The sequence below is a fragment of the Lynx canadensis genome, chromosome A3 (genome assembly GCF_007474595.2).
Source record: "Lynx canadensis isolate LIC74 chromosome A3, mLynCan4.pri.v2, whole genome shotgun sequence".
Taxonomy (NCBI): Eukaryota; Metazoa; Chordata; class Mammalia; order Carnivora; family Felidae; genus Lynx; species Lynx canadensis.
Window position 1 is genome coordinate 26,200,674 of NC_044305.1, and position 22,833 is coordinate 26,223,506.

The 22,833-nt window shown below is 48.1% G+C and overlaps 2 protein-coding genes across 3 annotated transcripts in view; one reads left to right on the forward strand and one right to left on the reverse strand.

Annotated features, from left to right (window-relative positions):
• The window catches only part of POFUT1 (protein O-fucosyltransferase 1), a 27,671-nt gene extending 13,122 nt beyond the window's left edge, over positions 1–14,549 (reverse strand). Inside the window, exons 1-4 of the mRNA XM_030309825.2 lie at positions 14,361–14,549; positions 12,585–12,706; positions 8,071–8,253; positions 6,582–6,694 (exon numbers count right to left, since the gene is read on the reverse strand). Of these exons, the coding sequence (XP_030165685.1) occupies positions 6,582–6,694; positions 8,071–8,253; positions 12,585–12,706; positions 14,361–14,493 (551 nt within the window). The 5' untranslated portion in view covers positions 14,494–14,549. The remainder of the gene's footprint in view (positions 1–6,581; positions 6,695–8,070; positions 8,254–12,584; positions 12,707–14,360) is intronic.
• Positions 14,163–22,833, forward strand: part of PLAGL2 (PLAG1 like zinc finger 2) — a 14,339-nt gene continuing 5,668 nt past the window's right edge. Inside the window, exons 1-2 of one of the 2 annotated variants that reach the window (XM_030309824.1) lie at positions 14,163–14,276; positions 20,190–20,566. In XM_030309824.1, coding sequence (XP_030165684.1) covers positions 20,307–20,566 — 260 coding nt within the window. In that variant the 5' untranslated portion in view covers positions 14,163–14,276; positions 20,190–20,306. Of the gene's footprint in view, positions 14,277–14,694; positions 14,795–20,189; positions 20,567–22,833 lie in introns of those variants that run through there. The other variant, XM_030309823.1, reaches the window with a different exon arrangement.

Below are 22,833 nucleotides of genomic sequence, written 5' to 3' on the forward strand. Positions count from 1 at the left end.
TATGCCTGAGTGCCCTAGATCAGGCCCTTAGCCTGGTCACTGTCCAGCTGAACAAGGCATATGCTCTTGTTGCTGGGTGCAGTAAACGTCTGGGATTCTTCTCCCCCCCACCCCACCCCCCCACCCTACTCTACTGAGATTCCCCCACCAAGCCAGGGTTTCTGTATGCACAGCATCCACTTATGTGCCCAGATTACATCTGTGGGACAGTGGATGAACACCATGCTGAGTACAGAGGATGCAGGGACACCCTGCACAAGGCAGGGCCTTGCTCTTAATGTTCCTATCTTGAAGGACTATCTTTCTCTCCCGCTCTTTGCCTGGCTGGCTCCTCATCCTTCGAGTCTCCGACCTGCCAATTACATGTCACCTCTTTAGGGCCTCTCAGGAAGGCTGCAGCCTGGAAGAATAAGGGCTGACGTGAGAGCAGGGAAGACGGCTGTTGAGCACATCAGTGTGCAGAAGGCAGCAGAGGAGAAGTGGGACAGGGAGCCCTCCTGTAGGAGCTGTGGCTTGGGAGTGGCGACTGGTCTTGGAGAGCTGGGAGGTGTTTGCGTTGGGTGTGAAGAAAGGGGCGTGCCCACCACAGCTGTTGTGTTTATTCGTGCAAAATGGAAAATTTCAAGAGAAGCTATCGCAATCAATGTGGCCAAATCTCTAAAACATAAAGTCGAATTTCTAAAAAGTTGCAGTGGGTTTCACGCAATATACCGACGATGGTGGTGATGGTGATAGAATTTCCTAAGAGCTCCAAATACTGGTTACCTTCATGCCATGAGAATGGTTCAGCATGATGGTCCACAGTCTTCCAACAGCAGACGTGCAATAAATGTCTGTTGAATTAAACCTCCACCAGGGGATTCAGACTCAGAAGCAGCAGAGCTAGAAGGATTCTCAGAAATCACCTAGTGGGGAAGAAATACCTCTTATCCCTTCTCCTAGAACCCGATTTTTAGCTGGACATATGGGAGCCCCAAATAAGATTTCTGTCCTTCTTGCAGCTAGGTATAGGCCATGTGTCTAAGAACTAGCCAATGAGATTCAAGAAGGGTTGTATGGGACTTCTAGAAAGGTTCCTTAAAAAGGTGAGGCTGTGGCCCCCTTCTGCCCTTTTTTCCTTCCAGCTGCCTGTGGCAAGGATGTAATGGCTGGAGCTTCAACAGCCCTGTGAGGGGACACTGAGGATAAAAGTCAGTACTGGGACGGCTGGGCAGAGAGACGGGAGCTGCCTTCCAGCCGTGGGTTGCATACCCTAGTGCTTCTCTTACTTAAGAAAACAATACATTTCTGGGGTGCCTGGGTGGCTCAGTCGGTTCAGCTTCCGACTTCGGCTCAGGTCATGATCTCATGCTTCGTAAGTTTGAGTCCCACCTTGGGCTCTCTGCTGTCAGCACAGAGCTTGCTTTGGATCCTCTGTTCCCCTGCCCTCTCTTTGCCCTCCCCTGCTTGCCCTCTCCCTCTCTCTCTCTCTCTCAAAAATAAACATTAAAAAAATAAAAAATAAATAAAACATTAAAAAAGAAAGAATACATTTCTATCTTGTTAATCTGCTGTTATTTGGGGTTTTCTGTAACATGTAGCTTAAATTATGCCTGATACATTTAGATCTGTGGCCATCCAAACTGTCAGTTGTTACACAAGAGAATTACTGGTTAAAGGCAGTGGGGGAGGGGACCAGAGCCCATCTAAGCAGGCTCTGCACTGCCAGCCTCGTGGGACTACAGGCACTTCTTAAGAATTCTGAGGAACAGTACGGAAGCCACTGATCTTGCTCCCCTCCTTCATTTTACAGTTAGAACACTGGCCAGGGAAGGGAAGCAATCTGCCTACTCATACAGTAAGCCAGGGAAGAGCCTGACCTTTTCCAATGCCGTTCTCCCTACACTCATACCCGCGGGCCCAGAGGACAACTTTCTACAGCGAGCAAGTGTCCGCTATTTTATTTTATTTTATTTTTTTTTTAATTTTTTTTTTCAACGTTTATTTATTTTTGGGACAGAGAGAGGCAGAGCATGAACGGGGGAGGGGCAGAGAGAGAGGGAGACACAGAATCGGAAACAGGCTCCAGGCTCTGAGCCATCAGCCCAGAGCCCGACGCGGGGCTCGAACTCCCGGACCGCGAGATCGTGACCTGGCTGAAGTCGGACGCTTAACCGACTGCGCCACCCAGGCGCCCCATGTCCGCTATTTTAGAAAATGTTTAAAATATGTATATTCGCCAGCTCACCCCTACAAAGCACTCAGGCTTCTTATCAGACCGCATCAGCAGGGCCTACAAAGCCCAGCACAGTCTGACCCCTGCCCGCTTCTCCAATCTCCTCGTGTGTAACAGATCAATTCTTCAAATCGCCTCTCACTGGGTGGGCTCTATGTCTCCTCCCAACAGCATGGAGCAGAAGTGAAACTGTCCCGGTCACCAGGCCCAGGCTTTGGGGGCCAGCAGCTTCTACTTCCCACCTCTTGGAACACTCATTCCCTTGGATGCATCCTCAGCAACCTGGCTGATATGCTGTCACAAGTCCAAGTCACATGGAGAGGTCAAGTGTACTCACACCAATCAACTACCCCAGTCGAGCTCCCAGGTGACAGCCAGCATTACCTGCTTGCTAGCCATGAGCGAGCCCTTGTGGACGCACAGTCCAGCTGAGCTTTCAGACTCCAGCCCCAGCTGAAAGCTGACCAAGAAGCAAGACATGCCCAGCTAACCCAAGTGTCCATCAATAGATGAATGGATAAACAAAATGTGGTCTGTACATACAATGAACTATTTAGCCTTAAAAGGACTAAAATTTTTATATATACTACAGCGCAGACAAGACTTGAAGACCTTATACCAAGTGATATAAGCCAGGCATGAAAAGACAAATATCATATAATTCCACTTATACGAGACCTAGAACAGGCAAATTCAAAGACAGAAAAATTGAATAGAGGGATGGGCAGAGGTGTGGAAGAATGGGGAGTAGTGTTTAATGGGTTCAGAGGTTCTGTCTGGGGTGATGAGAAAGTTCTGGAGATGGACGGTGGTGGTGGTCACACAATTCACTGTGCTTATGCTACTGAATTGTACACTTAAAAAAGTGGTTACAATGGTAAATGAATAAATAACACACACACTCCAGTGGCACAAATACACATATATACACCATGGTAACCATTTTTTGAAATCTCACATTTTTATGTTTAGAACTAATCCTGCCAGCAATATTTACTAACCTAGTAAATACTGATATTAATTACTCTTCAGAAATGATAAACAATATTCAATTACAAACTACATGCAGTAATTTCGTTTTAAGTTCATCTGTATAGGTAAGTAGATTTGTATAAAAGTATCTGGAGGGGTGCCTGGGGGGGTTCAGTCGGTTAAGCATCCGACTTTGGCTCAGGTCATGATCTTTGGTTCATGAGTTAGGGTTAGCGAGCTCTGTGCTGACAGCGCGGAGCCTGCTTGGGATTCTCTGTCTCCCTCTCTCTCTCTGCCCCTCCCCCGCTCATGCAACGTGCTCTCCCTCTCTCTCTCTCAAAAATAAAAATTAAAAAGACACTTAAAAAAAGCACTGGAGAATGGAAGTACATACATCAAAATGCAAAGAGTGTTTTTTGACAGGGTGGTGGATTAGGAGTAAATTTAATTTTCTTCTTTATTAAAAAAATTTTAAAAAATCTCCCACCAAATCTGTGATGGGTATTCTAAAGGATACTTACACCAAGAAATTTGATGTTTAACATGAATTGAAACTTTGTACAGTTGGGATTCTATAAAGAACATGGAAAATCAAAGAACACAAGAACTGCCTTGCTGAGCCCAGTCAACCCACAGAACTCTGGGAAATAATAATACACTGCTGTTGAGCCACTAAGTTTTGGAATGGTTTATTATGCAGCAAAAGACAACAGCACAGTCTCCCATTCTCCTCCTCACTCACTCCACACCAGCCACACTGGTCTTCTGTCTGCCCCTTGATCATACTAAGCTTGTTCCTGCCTCAGAGCCTCTGCTCTCCATGTCCCCACCATGAAGAACTACCTTTCTCTCCAGCTTTTTCCACGGATGGGTCTTTTTCTTCAGGTCTCTCATGGACTGAATGCTTGTGTCCCCCCAAATTCATTGTTGAGGTCCCAACCCTCAAGGTGATAATATTAGGAGGTAGGGCATTTGGGAAGCAATTAAGTTTAGTTGAGGTCATAAGGGTAGAGCCCCCATAATGAGATTAGCGCCTTATAAGTGAGCCTGTTCTCCAACATGTGAGGACACAGCAGAAAGGCAGTAAGCCAGGGAGATCACCAGAACCCAATGCAAGAACCCAATACTGGCATCCTGTCTCAGACTTCCCAACCTCCAGAACCACGAGAAATAAACACCTGCTGTTTAAGCCCCTAGTCTGTGCTATTTTGTTACAGCAGCCTGAGCTGACTGAGACAAGGTCTCACACACAACATCTGTGTGTGTCTTTCATAGTACTTTGTCTTCTGGAATTATCTTCTGTAAAGGCTTATTCACTGTCTCTCCCATTAGACTCAGCTCCATCAGGGCAGGGACCTTATCTGTCTTATTCTTGCCAGTATCCCCAGTGTCCAGACCAGTACTTGGCACCCAGCAGGTGCTTCTTAAATAAGGGGTAGGGGAGGGGAGGGGAGGGAGAGGAGGGAGGGGAGGGAGGGAGGGAGGGAGGGGAGGGGAGGGGAGGGGAGGGGAGGGGAGGGGAGGGAGGGGAGGGGAGGGGAGGGAAATCTGGCTGTAAAGCCCAAGCTTTCCCAAGCCATCATGCAATTCCTACAACTCAGTGAACTCAAACAAGATGGTGAGGCACTGAGCAAGTGTTTTAGCAACATTCCCTGACTGATGCATCCATGCAGCACTGTACCTTCTCTTCCAACCAGGCTTGTGTGATATTTCTGGTTTTCTGGAATTTGCTTTTGGAGCTACTTTTGGAGCTGGTGTCATTTTTTTTTTTTCTGGCACTTTGTCAATAGGAGAAAAATCTCCACCCTTGGAGGGCAGATCTACCTTTTGGCAATAGCTCCAGGTCACTCAGAACTGAATAGGAAGAACCAAGTAGGTGATCAAATGGGAATGTCCTAGACCAACCATGAGGGAGGAGTGGAACCTGCCATGACCAAGTGTCCTCAGTAGCTCCTTAATTAGCTCGGAAGTCCCAAATGGGAATTGCCACCTGTTCCAGGCACAGCTGTTTTCTCCATAGTGATTAAGAATGGGTGCTCTGGAATTAGACTGCCTGGGTTCAAATCCTAGCTTTGCCACTTCAAGCTGTGTGACCTTGGACACATTTCACTCCTCTCTGCTTCAATCTCCTTAAGTGTAAAGCGCAGAAGACAATAATGCCTGTCATACAGACTTGTGGAAGTATCGAGTAAGTAACCTTAGGAGACTTAGGTAGTGAAAGGAAAACTTGGAACAGTGTTCGGTACACAGCAGGCACTAAATAAACAGTAGCTTTCTCATCTATTGAAGAGTTACATTTGGACTGCAGCTGCCCTCTCACCATCTCAGTTACCCTGGGCAAGTTATTTTACCTCACTGAGCTGTTTCCTTACCTGCCAAATGGAAATTGATCATAATACCCACCTCATGAAGTTTCTCAAAGGCTTGTATGAAATAAAGCATGTGAATAACAGCAGTAACAGCTAACATTGGTTGGCCCCCTACTATGTGCCATGCGCTCTAAGCTCTAGGAAGCAGATACCACAGTGCTCCTTCCATTCAGGCCAGACAGCTGGAGAGGCTGCTCAGGGTCGCCTGAGAAAGAAGCAGGGGTGAATCAGAGCCCAGGTCTGACTTATCATGAGCGTGACTCCTTTCTCTTCATCAGTCTGTCCTTGGTCTACTGAATGCCAAGTGCTGTGACCCTGTGTGAATTCATATGTCCCTCACAGCTCCCAACCTGTCTGACTTTCAAGCCCACGTTCATTCCTGCCATGCTCTAGCATCAAGGCAAGCGCACTCTGATAGTTATCATCATTGTAACCAGCCTGTGGCTCCCTGAGGGCTGAGGCTGGGTCTTCTTCATTTTTATATATCACCTCTGGCTTTTGAGCACTATGTCTCATACATGACAGACGCTCTATAAATATTTCACAGCCTGTGCCTGTGCCCTGCTAACCTATTTTTTTTTTTAATAGGGCCTACCGTAGCACAATTAATAAAGCACATCCAATTATTAACTGGATGACATCATCTCTCAGTCTGCACCTGAAGCTGCTTTTCTCTAGACGCTGCTTCCAATTTTCACCTTGTGAGGAGGAAGGTTAAGAGGGGAATGATTCTCACGCCTAGAGGAGGAAATCGGGACCCATGTGACTGCACAATAATCTTTTTATGACATCCTTTATCGGCCGATAAACTCTTGCTCAACCTTGTGGCAGGTCAACGTCCCACCGTGTCAGGCGTTGAGATGGGAACAGATCACACAGGATCCCAAGTTCAACAGATAGAACGGCTGCACCTTTGGTCTCATACATCAGGGTGTGGTGGAGGGGAAGAGGGTCAGGAAGGTGCTGAATGCTCATGGGCCCCAGGCCCCTCCCTTAAACCCAGCAACACTGCCCCCTCCAAGTACCTCTGGATCCACTGGTCTTTGTAGGAGGCGCTGAAGGAAATGCCTGCAAAAAGCTCGGACTTGTTGAAACTCACATGAAACTGATCCCAAAATGGACCAAAGGGATTTCCTTCCTGCAGAAAGAGAGTGATCAAAGGCTTACTGAGGAGGGAAAGCCCTTTGGGGATGGGGCCAAGGAATTGTGGGTGAGGGAACTCTGGTGGACTGCACACAGGTTGAAACACCTCATGGGATGGCCCAATAGGAATGCCACTCTGTAAAGCCTGGGCTGGAGACCTGAGGAGAGCAGCTGGGCCTCCAATCTGGTTTTCAGCAGGAAATGTTCACCAGTGTCTAAAGGAGTCTTTCCTCCTTTACATGCCATATCCCACTGAAGCTGCAGCATTGGTGGGGTAAGTGGGGAGGGAGTGAACCTTGGATTTGGGCCTTGGATCTTGGACTAGAGCTTCCAGAGACTTTTAAGACCAGCTAATAAACGCCCTTCTTCTTTTCTTTTTAAGTGCTTTTTAAATTTATTTTAAGAGAGAGGAAGAGAGAAGGTGGCGCAGAAAGAAAGGGAGAGAGAATCCCAAGCAGCCTCCAGGCTGTCAGAGCACAGCCAGATATGGGGCTCACTCTCATGAACCATGTGTGAGATCATGTCCTGAGCTGAAATCAAGCTCAACTGACTGAGCCACCTGGGTGCCCCTCAATGCCTGTATTTTCAAGATGGAAACCAGGGTCCAGACAGGGTAAAACACTTGCCCAAGGTGAGGCCAGTGCTGGGGCTGTAAGCCAAGTCTTCCTTTCTCAAGTTTTGTGGCTCCTCCAACCACCCTCCCCAGACTTTAGCATAAGCACCTACAGACATACTGGGGATTGTCTTATTCCCAAAGTGCCAGAAAATTATAAATTTCTCCTGATAAAATATGACAGCTTCTTATTTACCCACTGAAAGGCAGGAAAGTATACAAGTTAAGAGGGTGGACAATGGAGCCAAATCACCTGGGGCTGAATCCCAGCTCCACCACTTGTTTGCTAATGTAACCCTGGGGAAAATACCAAACCTCTTTGCGTTACACTCATGTCCTGTCTATAAAATGGGGATATTAATCGTACTTCCCTAGTGGAGCAGTTTGAGGAGTAACTGGGTTAACATGTGTAAAGCTCTAAGCATGGTACCTGGCACGTAGTAAGTGCCATATGGGTATTAGTTATTATTACTGATGTGGCACTTCACAGTTTACAAGCACTCTTACACCTGACCCTCATGACATTTATGAGTGAGACAGAGCAGGGATTGGTGTCTTTATTTTGCTGGAAAAATAAAGTCTCAAGGGAATCAAGGTACTCTGTCCAAAGTGACACTGCTGACAAATGTCACAAATGGGACTTAAATCTCCATCTTTCTACTCTAAGCCCTTCTAGTGCCATCCCCCACATATTGCCATCACAGCGTCTCAGGGGCCTAGAGGACGTGGAACAAGCATAAAGGGTCCCCCAGACCCACCTTCATGGGGCACGTCTTCTTATCAGGGCTTCGCTGAGCTGCCACCTCAAAGCAGTATGCCACTCGCCTCTCAGGGGGCCAATGAGTGGGTGCCAGCTTCTCCATAAAGTCCTCCAGGCTGATGACCCGATGGTAGGCCTGGAGGGGCTCCAGCTTGAAGTACTTCTGATAAGACACATGGAGCTACAGGAAAAGGTGGAAAAGGAGAGGCAGAGGTCCCTCTTCAGTATCCTAGTGGCTCTTTTAAAGACATTTAATAAAAGCATGCATTCAAGACCCAGATGACTCAGACTGTGAGCCAATGAAAAACTTTTAGGAAAGGACACCAAACTTAGAACGGAAACAGGCTGGGAGAATTTATCTGCAAACTAACAAAGAAATAGTAACACCCCTTGTGTTCAAAAATGCTTGCTGATCTAGATGAAAAAAGACATAGGCTGTAAGAGAAAATGTGAGCAAAGGAGAGGAGTGAACAACTTACACAGCAAAGAAAACCCAAATAGCCAATACACTCAAAAGATATACAAACTCCCTAGTAATTAGAAAAAAACAAATTGCAATTACAAGACCACTTCTCACTCATTAGACCAGCAAAGATTTAAAAGCTTAACTTTAGGGGCTCCTGAGTGGCTAAGTTGGTTAACCATCTGACTTCAGCTCAGGTCTCACGGTTTGTGAGTTTGAGCCCCGTGTGGGGCTCTGGGCAAATACAATAATTTGCTCAGAGCCTAGAGCCTGCTTTGGATTCTGTGTCTCCCTCTCTCTCTCTGCCCCTCCCCAGCTTGTGCTCTCTCTCTCTCAAAAATAAATAAATAAACATTTTTAAAAAGCTTTATTAAAAAATTTTTTTCACGTTTATTTATTTGAGAGAGAGAGAATTCCAAGCAGGCTCCATGTTATCAGCTCAGAGCCCAACATGGGGCTCAATATTCTGAACCGTGAAACCTGAACCGAAATCAATAGTCAGATGCTCAACTGACTGAGCCACCCAGGACCTAAAAACTTAACTTTAGTTTTTGGAAAGGATATGGGGAAACAGGGACTGCTGTACCTGGCTGGTAGTCAAAGTATACGTTTTGGAACAACCACTTTAGAATGCAATTTTGCAGCATCTACTAGAATTTAAAATGCTCCTTGCACCTCTATGTATTTTCCCTAGAGAAGCTCTCCCACTTTGCACCAGGAGATGGGTGTAAGGATGCTCAGTGCCGCAGCAGAAGTACAAGAAAGACCTTGGAAGGAGTCACACTGAAGACACTATATCCATGACAGTGGTTGCCTCTGGGACTGGGAGGGGAGCGGGACTAGCCTCCGGAGCCACGTGAGGCTTTATCTTTTAACAACTTCATCTGTAATAATATTTTATTTCTTTTATTAAAAAAAAAAAAGAAAGATGAAGCAAAGAAGAAAATGTTAACAACGATCACTTCTAGTGGTAGGTACATGGATGGTGACTGTATTAATCTCTGTATTTTTCTGGATTTAAAAAAGTTTTTTAGAACACCATGGAATAAAAATGTAGACTTTACCCTATAGCTCAGGGTTCTCAAGCATGTTCCACTAGTTCAGGAGAATAAAGAGTTCTGCAATCAAAAGGCTCCAGAGTTACACAGACCTGGGAAACACTGTGTTAAGCTGATTTCTTTACTACAGGACTTTGCAGTATGGTAATACGTAGTTTGAATCTCCAGTTTGGGAGGCTGGGGTATTGAGAATATAATTTCCCAAGCTGATTTAACCACTGCACCCTTCCTTCACAAGCCATTGGCATTCCAACAGACTTTGGGGCACTTAACCATTAGCAACTAGGTCTTGCTGAAGGATTTTAAACAGAAATAATAGGAGATTTGCCTCTTAGATCACTCTAGTGGCAGAGGAGAGAACATATAGATGGTAAGATTAGAGGAGGAAGAGGAATCAGGAGGCTACTGCAACGATCCCTTTATTTGTTCAAGTACTCATTCAACATATATTTTTGAGCATAAGTCCAGGTGAAGATGGAAGGCATGGACAGGTTAGGAGAGGTAAAGGAAGATGAAGTAGCGGGTAAAAGGAGGTATTCAGGATGACTTCTAGATTCCTGGCATGGTATCCAGGTGAATGGAGGTAACATAAACTAAGGCTGGGAATATAGAAGGTGACACAGGTTTGTGAGGGAAAGATGCCAAGTTCAGTTCTGGCTTTGTGAATTTGAGGTATCTGTGGGACATCCAAATAGACTCAAGGGCTTAGGAATTAGAAACACAGGATGTGATGAGAGGAGGATCTGGGCCTCAGGTAAGTTGGGAGGTACGTGGAAAACAGTGAAAGCCACAAGATTTAACAGAAATTTACAACAAAGCAAATGATGGTAATAACAGCAACTAATATTTATTGAGTGCTGACTTAGTATGCTCATCACATTTCATGGACTTGCTCATCTAATTCTAAGAGGTAGGAATATAACTATCTCCAATGTACTTATGAAGAAACCCAGGCAGACAGAATCCAGATAACTCAACTGAGGTCACAGAGCTAATACCCAAACAGGAGGAGGAGACACACTAATATTTAAACAGTGAGTGGAGAGAGAAAAGCCTCCAATACAACACAAAGAGGAAAATGCTGAGAGGTCAGGGCTAAAGCAGGAATAGGCTGTGTCTTAGAAGACAGGAGAGTAGGGACGTTCAGGAAGGAGAAAGGCTCACAGGACCAGGTGCCAGGAGAATAGCTGAGGGAAAGACTGAGAAATGACACCTAGATTTGGCAATTCTGAGGTCCCTGGTGACCTCTGTGAGAACAGCCCCAGTGGGGAAGAGGAGAGTAATTGGACGGGTTGAGTAACCCAAAAAAAGCAAGAAGTAGAGACTCGGAAAGATTTTTGGCTGAGAAGACAAAGCCAGAGAAAGAAAACAAGCCAGAGTGAGATGAACAGACAATGTCTAAACTATAACACTGAGTGCAAAAAATCAGCACATCAGTGGCTCCCAGTTACTGAGGACTTCCTATGTCCTAAACACTTTGCGTTGATGAACTTAGTTGATTCTTTTTAAATTTTTTTTTACATTTATTCATTTTTTTTTTTATTTTTTTATTTTTTTTTTTTAAATTTTTTTTTTTTCAACGTTTTTTATTTATTTTTGGGACAGAGAGAGACAAAGCATGAACGGGGGAGGGGCAGAGAGAGAGGGAGACACAGAATCGGAAACAGGCTCCAGGCTCCGAGCCATCAGCCCAGAGCCTGACGCGGGGCTCGAACTCACGGACCGCAAGATCGTGACCTGGCTGAAGTCGGACGCTTAACCGACTGCGCCACCCAGGCGCCCCACATTTATTCATTTTTGAGAGACAGAGCACAAGCGGGGGAGGGGCAGAGAGAGAGGGAGACACAGAATCTGAAGCAGGCTCCAGGTTTTCAGCTGTCAGCGCAGAGCCCAACGTGGGGCTCGAACTCACAAACCGCGAGATCATGACCTGAGCCGAAGTTGGATGCTTAACTGACTGAGCCACCCAGGCGTCCCTATGAACTTAGTTGATTCTAAGAGAGAGGCATACAATGTTCAAGGCATGCTACAATCACTCACTCATTATGGGAGGTGGCCACAATTACTATCAGCCTCTTTTAAGGATGAGGAAACTGAGCACAAAGAGATCAAGTAAGTACTCTGTCCAGTCTACACAGCCAGTAAGTGGCAAAGCCAAACTATGATCTCAGGTACTCTGGCTTTTAACTTCTGATAAAAACCTCTCTAAATATAGGCATGCAGAAGAAAAAAATAAAAATAAATAAAACCTACGCAGAGAAAAAGCTGTAAGAATGAAATACAGTGTTTTGTACATACTAAATATCGTTTTTTAAAGTTTATTAAAAACTTTTAAAGTCAGTTCATCAGATTAATTCAATTCCTACTGCCAGACTCTGGGGGACACAGTGTGAACAAAGACAGACATAGGATCAGTGGAAGACACAAATAAAAAGCAAGGAATTAGAGGGTGTTGAGTATCACTATGATGGGGTGAGGCAGCTCTGGAGCCAGACCGCCTGGGTTTATGGCCTTGGACACATTATTAACTAACCTGTGCCTCAGTTTCTCCTTCAGACTGACACTAGCATCCATCACCCTTTGACCAATGGGATGCCCAGAGGGTGGGACCAATCAGGGGTGGATATGGAGCTTTAAGTTCCTATCACAGGCTCTGGAGTCAGACGGACATGAGCTTGAGTTCCAGCTCTACACTACTTATAAGCCGTGTGACTTTGGGCAAGTTACCTAACCTCTGGGAACCTGTTTCCTCATAGGCATGTAACGAAGGAGAAAAGAGCTAGTCCTCCTGCAGTGCTCAGGACAGTGCCTGGCAGACCGAAGGCACTGGATAAGTGTTAGCCAGGTAGCCAGGGAAGACAGTTCTGGGTGGGGAGCAGGGCAGGCTCAGAGGAGTGGGAGGTAAAGCCCAGAGAAGGACTTGGGGTCAGGAGGAGGTAAGCAGGATTGGGGTAAGATGGACAAGGGCTAAGGTCAGTGGGAGGTACTCACATTGGTGAAGGGAGGCTTGTGATGCTGGTACTCAATCCAAGGGGGTACAGCCAAGGTGCGGTTCAACAGCTTTGCAAAAGCCAGGGAGCCCAAGAAGTGATCGGCCTGGTTCCCGAAGCGCCCTGGATGGTATATGATGGTTGAGGTGAGGCCTGGGGCATGGAGGGCATGGGGCATGCAGGGTCCAGAAAGGACGCAGAGCCAGGGGTGAGGAGGACCGGGACACCAAGGAGAGCCAGGGGAGCTGGCAGCATAGGATCCAGGTGTGGACTCCTGGGTCTGACAATCAAGGCCCTTAGGTCCTACCCCTCTGCCTCAGACCTTCCAGGTGCCTTGGTGTTCCCAAACATGCTCTACACTTTCCATCCTCACCCCATGCCTTTGCTTCTGGGGTTCTCTCATCCAGGATTGCCTTTCCACCTCTATCTCCACTCACTTGTGCGTGAAAGGGGCAACTCCAGTGCCTCATTCACTGGGATCCTTTCACCAATCCTCTGCTATCCTGAATCCCCTCCTCTGCCTCCCACCTCAGACTGGAGTTATTTCCGGTTCTTCACTTTTCCTCAAATGTCCTTTCTCACTTCCTGGCCTTTGTACTGGCTGTGTCTTCAGCCTGTAAATACCTCGGGGGCCTGGGGTGAGGACCCTATCTGATTCTTCTCCTTGTCCCTAGCATGACATCCATTCATTCATTCCACAAATAGAGAGACGCCACAACGTGCCAGGCTCTCTGCTTGGTACTGGAATACGGGATTGAGCAAGAAGGATAAGGTCTCTGCCTTCGAGGCAATCACAGTCCAGCTACAGAGACATTAAACATGTAAACAAGTATACAGTGACACATTCTGATGATTTCAAGACAGGAAAAGTTTGGTGATTGATAGACAATAAAGTGGAGATTATTTGCATCGAGGTCAGCGAAGCCCTTTCTGGTGACATTTAAGATGCGACCTAAGAATGGGAAGGAGTTGATCTGGCAGAAGTGAAGGGGAAGGTGTTCCAGGCAGAGGGAATAGCACAGGCTTCAGGACCTGATTATGTGTGTAAAAACAGAGAGGGAATAAAGAGTGGCTGCAGCTGGAGGACCTGGGGAGAAGGGAGTGGTGGTAATGATGCGCAGAGAGCCAAATCATCAAGATCTGCAGGGTCTGAAAAAGAAATGACTTCTACGATGACGATCCACCGCCCCATTTAAATTGCACCCCTCAGCCAGCTTTTAGATTCCCCCTTGCTCTTCTCTATTTTATTTTCCCACGGTGTTCATCCTCTTCTATGATACTCCACATAGTTACTTATTTTTTCTGTGTATCTTTTATTGTCTGTCTTTCCCCCGCTAAAATGAAGGTTCTACAAGGGCACGGCGTTTTCTAGCTTATCACTGCTGTATCCGCAGAGCAGAAAACAGGGCTGGACACAGAGTAAGGGTCCTATAAATACTATTGGTTGGTGAAAAAATCGTCCAGAGCCAACGTTGAGTCAGTCATATCAAGTCCTGCCCCAGCAAACTCCATTTACTGAACTCTGGGATGGCTTAGACCTTGCACAAGACACATCACCTCTTCCGGCTTCAGTTTCCTCATCTGCCACATTGGAAGGCTGGACACAGAGGTCCCTCAGGGCCACTGCAACTGGGGCAGGGAGGCGAGGAGCAGGCCATGCCCTGCGCTGGGTTTCTGTCCTGGACACGTCAAGGTATCTCTGAGTGCCTCAGAAGAGGGCCTTCTCCTCTCTGGGCCTCAGTTTCCCTATTTGAGCAGAGGGCTCGGGAGGCCTTACCCATGCATGGGCAGTAGAGCAGGTAACCGGCCGGGTCCCAGGAGCCCGCGGGCAGCCCCGGGAGCGGCAAAATCAGAATCAGGAGAGACACACGCAGCAGCAGGGGCGACGGTGCCCACGCGGCGGCGCCCATGACGGCTCCGGAGCCCGAGCGCGGGGTAGCCCACAGGCGGGGAGAGAAGGAGGGGCGCGAGCGTCCGCCCCGCTCCCGGCGGTCATCGCGCGCCGCCCGCGCGCCGCCCCGGCCTCTCTAGCCGGCGGGCGGGCGGGACCATAGAGAGCCCGCGGCACCGCCCCCTCCACGGCCCGAGCGCCCGCTCGCGCGGCTCCCACAATGCACCGCACAATGGCCCGACCGCCGCCACTACCGGGGCCTGAGCGGGCCTGGCGGAGCCCGAGCGCGGCCCGGCCCGCGGCGCGGGGCCCCGAGCGCGGTGAGTGCCGGCGAGGGCCCCGGGGGACGGCGGGGAGCGGGGCGGGAGGCCGTCTCGCTGCGCCCGCGCGCCCGACACCCGGAGCGGCGGCGCCTCTCCTCTCGGGCCCCACGGCGCGGTCGCCTACACCCCCGACCGGGGGCCCCCTCCACGCCAGTTCGGGCCCAGATAGGCCCCAGGGTGACGAAATCTCTCCCTGGAACCGATACCTGGGTTGGGGGACCGGAAGAAACCCCACTGGCTCCCTCCCTACCGAGACCTGGAGACGCAGCCCTGAGGGTCCCCTACTCTTGACCCCCAGGCTCCCTGGAGACCCAGATAACGCGCTGCTGACCTTACCAGGGACCCGGGTCTGGGGGACGCAGATAAGCTGCACCTGCTCCCTCCCCTCAGACACGCCTACTCAGACCCACATAACCCCCTTTCCTGCTCCAAATAGTCGCTTTTTACTCTCTGTTTCGTTTTCCAGAACCGCATAGCCCATTTTGAGACTTACCTCAAATACCTGGTTCTGGAGAACCCAGATAAGCCCTACCTATATTTCCTTCCTCAGTGACTACACTTCCAAACCTTATCATCTATTTGGTTACCCGTTTTGAGACCATTGAAATTCAGATAATTCACTTCTATCTTCAATCCCTGGAATCCTCCAGCCTTTATAACCCATCTTTCTTTCTTTCTTTCTTTCTTTCTTTCTTTCTTTCTTTCTTTCTTTCTTTCTCTCTCTCTCTCTCTTTCTTTCTTTCTTTCTTTCTTTCTTTCTTTCTTTCTTTCTGTTGGCCGGGGGGGAGGTCCCTTAGAGACCCAGTTAAGTTGCTAATGATTCTTTATCACACTTGCCCTTCCTTCCCATCCCTGAGACCTCCTCCAGACTTCTCCCTGAATTTCTGTGCCTTCTGCCTTCTCCGGCAGGCGTCCACTCCCATCTCTCCCAGCTCCCGGGGAGTTTAACCTTTCCCACCACACAGTGGAGTGGTATAGAAGCTGCCGGAGGAGCCTGGTTACTCCCTGCAAATCCAGTCCCCTGCTATGGCCCCAGCTTGGTGGGAGAAAGGGACCTGTAAGGTGGAAGATGAGGGGACAACTGGGGAGGTGGGGGGGGGGGAGTTGCTGGTGCTTTCACCTGCACGAGTAGCCCATCTCCTGGCTTGTGTGTTTTTCCATCTTGTTAGCTTGGGACTGTGATAGAGTCTGGCCTTGGATTTCTAACCCTGCCCCCCAAGGTGAGGCCACTAGATTGTGTGTGTGGGGGGGAGGTTGGGAATACTAGGGGGTGTCCAACCAGGTTTCCTCTTAATGAAAATGGGGCTGTAGTGAGCTGCAGCCATTTGCTCAAGGCCTCCGCAGGAGTGGGAGGCAGCGGGATTCAGAGGAAATAGTGAATCAAAGGGACTCCGAAGAGGGCCCATCTACAGTGACAGAAGAACTAGCAGCCCGAGAGTAAATCCAACCCCTGCTAATCCTGTTTGATGTCTCTTGGAATGATGCAAGTCATTGAGACTCTCCAGCCTCCCTGTAATTTAATTCTCCCACCACTCTGGAGTGTGTGTGAGAGAGTGAGTGAGGGGGGGCAGCTATGCTCATTTCCCCTTTCTCACTGTTTTCCAGCCAGTCGGTGTGTCTTTTGGATTTGTTTCTGGTGCTGGGGTCAAGACCTGGGTTTTTTTTTCTTGGTCTATTTATAATTTCCCAGTTGCTATTTTGGGCTCTGCTTAAGGGAAGAGTCTGTCCACCCTAAAGAACGTTCCAGGGTGTGTTCCCGGGTACGTTTCCTCCTGGGCAGGTGTTGAATTGAGTTCTTCAGATCCCCAAGTAGCTCTTGGGCAGGAGGGATAAAAGCTATTTTAGGGTAGTCACTGGAGTGGAGCTGTTAATCCTCTGTGGGTCTCTCTAGTTAAGAACACTTAGAGATTAACGCTTTCCTTGCTGCAGGGGGGCTGCTTCTCCACGGTTTGGGGAGGGTTGGGACAATTTAGTGTGGCAGCAGAAGGTGGGAACGTGCAACTCAGTACAAAGGCAAAGATAATAGCTGCCTTTTGTTGGGGACTTACAGCAAGCCAAGCCCTATGTTGAGCCCTTTGCATACCTGACTAAAATAATCCTCACAACAAGCCTGTGAGGTAAGTATTTTTAGCTTTACAGATGAGGAAACAGGCTAATAATGGAGAAAGAACGCAGTTTCTATAGAGATGATGTAACACCATAAAAACTATAGTTTCGTCAGAGGGCAGCAGGCATCATGGCACACAGCAGGACAGACAGACTGGAGAGCAGTTTGTCTCCTTTTGGCTGCCAAAGAGGGCCTTCGGGAGTTTTTAGAAAGCACTTGTGTTTGGGGCGCAGAGCCTTAGTAACAGAAGGGACTCAGAGAGAGAGCTCCGGCCCGGGATACGGTGCTGGAGGAAGGGAGCGCAAGGGCGACTGGCTCGAGGGGATGTGCTGGCGGCTGTTGGCGAGGGAAAAGGGGAAGGCTGCGTTCTGGGGCGATGTGAAGGGAAGGAAACTCACTCAGAGGCCTGAGAAGTAACATTAAAGGGGGAAAAAAAAGTACTGCTCGGGCCCTGTGCGGAAAAGAGGCAGACACAGTGTAGACGGCACTGCATGTGTGCGCACACTTTGTGTCAGACGCTTCGTCCTCTGTGAGACCATTCTAGGTAAGGAGAAGACGTCTTTATCTTAGAAACTGAGGAATCTGAGATTCAGAGAAACAAAGTAACCTGCGCCTGCTTTCACAGGCCAGTAAGTGGCAGCTCTTCGGATAGCAAGTCCAAGGTTCTTTCCGCACTACCTCCCTCTTCAGATCAGGCGCCAGAAGCGATCTTTGGATGAAAATACACCGAGTTATACCAGTAACTGGGAGGGATTGATTGTGTTTGTTTTATGGGAACAGGTTCTGTCAGCTTCTCTACAGTTGTTAAGGTTAGAGTGTGAGACCAGAAGAGCGGCTTTGAAAGAGAAGCAGGATTCTTTCAGTTTTGCCCAGGAAGTCTGAAGGAGAGAGGCCCAGGAATTTTCCTAGAGGAGAGGACTTTGCAGACAAAGGACAGAGGGAGAGAGACTAGATTCCCAAAAGGGTTCCTAAGGTAACACCGGCAGCAGCCTGTCGGTGACTATGGGTGAGGGCTTCCCCTGTGCCTTTTTGAAAGGATAGGGGGAATAGGATCAGGGTGTTGGCTGTTTTCTTTTTAAGGCCATAGCCCCATTAAACGCAGATCAAGGCAAGCACATGGCTGCCTCCCTCCTTTGGTTCTGTCATTACAACCTCTTGAGCTCTCCTTAGCCACCACCAGCCTCTTTCCTAGAAGCCCATTACTCACTCTTTCAGAAGCGGCATACTAAACTGCTCTGTCTTGTTTGTGCTTGTTCAGGAGAACAGAAGAGGTGTATGTGTGGGAGGTGGGGGACGTACTGTTCTCTTTCTGAGTTTGTGTGGAATTTCCAGGGCTAGGCTCCCCTCTCGTGTCGGCCAAAGTGATGCGACCTGCTTCCCTCTGGCTGCCGTTCCCAGCTTTTCAGAGGCTGAGATGCATGGTTTTAGATAGCAGCGGGGAGCAGAACTTGACTTTGAGGGTGGGGTAAATTCCCTCCAAAGTAGATGTTCGAATTCACGCTTGCTCTCTGCCCGATTCCAAGGTAGCGTAGTAATCGCTGGTTTTATAAACGGGTGATTCCACCCTTGAGAAGGAGGGACTTACCCCATGAAAGGCAGACGTCAGAGGCCTTGGAGATTTATAGTGAAGCAGGCAGATATGCCACGATGACTCGAAGGCTCAAGTGGGACTACTTTTTAGCACTGCCTACCCCTCCCCGGCATGTGACTCATGCAAAATGCAGCCACCTTTGTGCAGATCTTTCTAGGCAGATCTCCACTCGTGATGGGGAAATGTTTATCATATTACACTGCAGTGTTTCTTCAACAAGAGGAATGGTTCCTGAACAGGACGTAGCTCACGTTAATGATGAGCAAAGCTCTCTGGGGCATGAACCCGCTGATCCCATCATCTCGTTCACCGCCAGTCTGTTAGATGAATGGTCACTGTAAGCAGCAGGTGCTAATGAGCTGAGCAAGCATTCTGTGGCCCACAGCTGTTTGTGCGGTTGGAGCCCTCCCCAGATTCTCGTGGACAGTCCCCACTGTCCTTTGCTCCCTTCACATGGGAAAGCCTCATGACCAAATTTTGGCATGACTTCTTCAAAAGGAATCCCCCTGTTGTAGCAAGTTACTTTGCAGTTGGTAATCTTATTAGTGTGAATGTGGGTCTGTTGTCCCCCTTTGGAGAGTCAGTACAGTAATCTCCATCCTCTCTGAATTAATGTCAGGAGAAAAGTTCTGTCATCTTTGCTCCAGTTTTCCCCTTTCCCACACCCCTCCCCTCCCCCTGCCTCAACAAGAGAGAGGATCAGACTTCAAGGTATTGGCTCCCCACTTTGGAAGAGCTGTGACACCAGTTTAAACCAGAACTTTGTGAGCATAAGTGAGCCTTGCATCAACTTGCATTCAGTGACTAATTTACTCATCGAACGGTAAGAAAGTTGAGAGTCCTTTTCTAGATGCTAAGTGTATGGAAATGAAAGAACTGTGATCTGAGCCTTCAAAGAATCAATTTGGTGGAGGAGTTCTAATGCTAGTATGCTTCCTGCTCATAATGGAGAAATGTATGTGCTACAAAGGTCTGCAGGAGGGGCTGCTCGGCACGTGGCGTGTTGGACGGCTTTGCTAAAGAAGCATGGCCTGGGAGACCCAGAGAGGTGGTGGAGGGTGGGATGGGACCAGGACTGGTTTAGGAGAAATGCTGAGTCTGCTGTTGCCTCCTCAGGCAGAACCTCTTATTGATGTGCTACTGAGAAACACATCTGGCTCAGGGGCTGTCTTTCCAGGGTGTAAATTTCCTAAGCAAAAGCTTCTCCTTCCTTCTCTGTTGCCTTTTGGGCATTTTATTGCTCTTTAGCACCTTCATGAGGAGGAGAATTGTGGAAAGTAGTGGGGGAGGAGGAGAAGGAGGAGGAGCTGCCATCTCTAAATTTAGTGGAAAGGATATCAAAGTGAAGTCGGAAGAGAATATTTGGAGTTTAGGGCTTTTACTTCCTTAGATTATCTCGTCTCTTATTAGCCTAGGTAGAACTAGTAATAATAGTTACCATTAAGCACTTATTAGGTGCCCAGCCTTCTGCTGAATACTGTGTATTCATTATCTCATTTAATCCTCGAAATATCCTTATGATTTAGGAGATTATTAAACTCATTTTGTAAATGAGATAGCTCAGGGAAGTAATTGGCTGAAAGTCACGTGGCTTTGAAGTGGAAGGGCTGGGATCGGAACGGGATCTGTCTGCCTCCAGAGCCCATGTTTTCATGGTATTGGGCTCCCTAACACCAGGTGTTCTGATGTTTCAGGTGAAGAGATTGTTTTCTGAAGGCTGCTGCGTTGGAGGCTGTGACAGAGCAGAGAGCCCGTGTGGAGCTGATGGGGAGGCTTTCTGAATAACATGGCCCTTCGCCATTAGTCTTGCCATGACCACATTTTTCACCAGCGTCCCCCCCTGGATTCAAGATGCAAAGCAGGAGGAGGAAGTGGGCTGGAAACTAGTTCCCAGGCCTCGGGGCCGGGAGGCGGAGAGTCAAGTGAAGTGCCAATGCGAAATCTCGGGGACGCCCTTCTCAAATGGGGAGAAGCTGAGGCCTCACAGCCTCCCCCATCCAGAGCAGAGACCATATAGCTGCCCTCAGCTGCACTGTGGCAAGGCTTTTGCCTCCAAGTACAAGCTGTATAGGTAGGTGATGCTCCCATACCTCTTCCTGCCCTGAGGTTCCCAGAGGACAAAGCCAGAAAGACTCCACTGAGTGGGAGGCTTTATCTGTGACAGAAGAGTAGACGTTTATTGGCCCATAAGTGTACCCTGAACACCAACAATTTGAAATCCCTCACTAAAAGCTACCGGTGGTATTTGTATTCAGACACTAGACTCTGATGGGGAAATGTCAGACCGTCATGAACAAACTAGATTAAACGATGTTTTCAATACTACTCTCCCCACCTTTGCCAGGTAATGCCAGATAATGTTAGCCAGAAATTAGAAATCAGTCTTAACTTGAGAAGGAAAAGGAGACCCTCTGGTCCCATCTGTAAATTTTAAAGTGGAGGCTCAGAGTGGGGTAGTAACTTACCCAAAGTCCCATAGCATCTTTGGTCCTGCAGTGCCTCTTCTGAACCAGCCTGCTACTCACATGATTACTTCCGTCTCTGTGGAATCTCTGGTGTCCTCTCGGTCAGCAGCTTTCCTGAAACTTTAAGCCCAAGAGCCCTACATAAAGTGAAATAGAATGTGAAAGTGCTAGTATAAAGTAGATATGGCAGAGCAGCTTGGAAGGGAGGGGCGCCTGCCCCAAAGTGATTTTGACTTTATCCTTGCCTTTCCATCAGAGGAACAGGAATATGCCCTTTACAAATGAGATAGACTGCCTGATGCACACTGCTTCATCCACTCATCTAGCCCACTATAATTTATTGAGCTCCTGCTGCATACCACACATGGTGTTAAGTGCCCTGGACAGAGTAGTGAGCCAGATGGGGGTGCTCCTTGAGTCTATCTTAATAGTGGGGACAGACCGCAGACAAGTAAATGCATGAACAAGATGACCAAAGAAAGCCTCAGTTCTTGTCTGGAAAACAGTTGATAGGAAGGAACTAAAGCAGGTAATAGGGCAGCGTGACCAGGATTGCCCTCATGACAGTTCTGTGGTCCTCAGGAATGCTTTGATAACTGTGTGCTCCTGTGTCTGAGGTGGACTCCAGTTGGGGCCATCCTCTTAGACTTCCTTAGTGACAATCTGGGTGTCTGCGAGAGGCTACAGGAAAGGTCCTATAGGGTCTGGGAGGCAGGAGCTCTGACTCCAACCTTAGTCACTGCGTGAGCTTAGGCGAGTCACTAAACCTCTTAGTGCCTTCGTTTCCTCACTTGTAAAATGAGGAAAATGGACTGTGGGTCCATCAGCACCTCCCTCTCGTACATTACCGTGTCTGATATGTCACAGGAGGTTAATAGTAGCTCTCGGTGGTGTGAGCACTCACACGTAGCCTGAGGGTAATGGCTACGTTCGATACCTTCCAGGTAGGAAGGGTCACTGGGTGCTATACTAGAGACAGCTGTGGTACACCTGAGTGAACCCAGGTTTCAAGGACTGTGTTCAAATTCAGTTTCTGCCACTTACTGACGTGGGTGGGGTTGTCCTGTGCTTCGGCCTCTTGTGGAGAACAAGGTTAATGACAACTCACACAGGGCCTGGCAGATGGTGGGTCCTTGAAGTCTTACGAGTTGATTCTGAAAGTCCCGTAGAGCTCTGGATTGTAACTCCTGCACTCTGAGCTCCTGTCCCTCCAGATGGGAGCAGGTAAACCAAGGAACACTGAGGTACTATACCATGGGAACACTTTTAAATGTTGCTGGTTTACACGGCAAACACTTTAAATGGTACAAATGAGCATTCAGTGAAAAATGCATTGTCCTTATGCTGGAAGCTACCATTCTCGCCAGAGGTATCCAATGGGGTCAGTTTCTTGTGTATCCATGCTAAGACATTGAAATATGTATTCCCTTCCCTTTTTATTTTCACAAGGGATTAGATTACACACACCAAACTGAACTTCCTGTTTTGATTTAACCCCTCATTATGTTTTGGGATTGTTCCAGATAGAGAAGTTTAGATTTTTTTCTTTTCAATTTTCTTTTATGGTGTCATTTAAAATTTTTAAAATTTTTTTTTTTCAACGTTTATTTATTTTTGGGACAGAGAGAGGCAGAGCATGAACGGGGGAGGGGCAGAGAGAGAGGGAGACACAGAATCGGAAACAGGCTCCAGGCTCCGAGCCATCAGCCCAGAGCCCGACGCGGGGCTCGAACTCACGGACCGCGAGATCGTGACCTGGCTGAAGTCGGACGCTTAACCGACTGTGCCACCCAGGCGCCCCAAATATAATTTTTTGAAAAGGAAATACATTCACATAAAATTCACAAGGTGTCAAAAGGTATAAATGAAAATT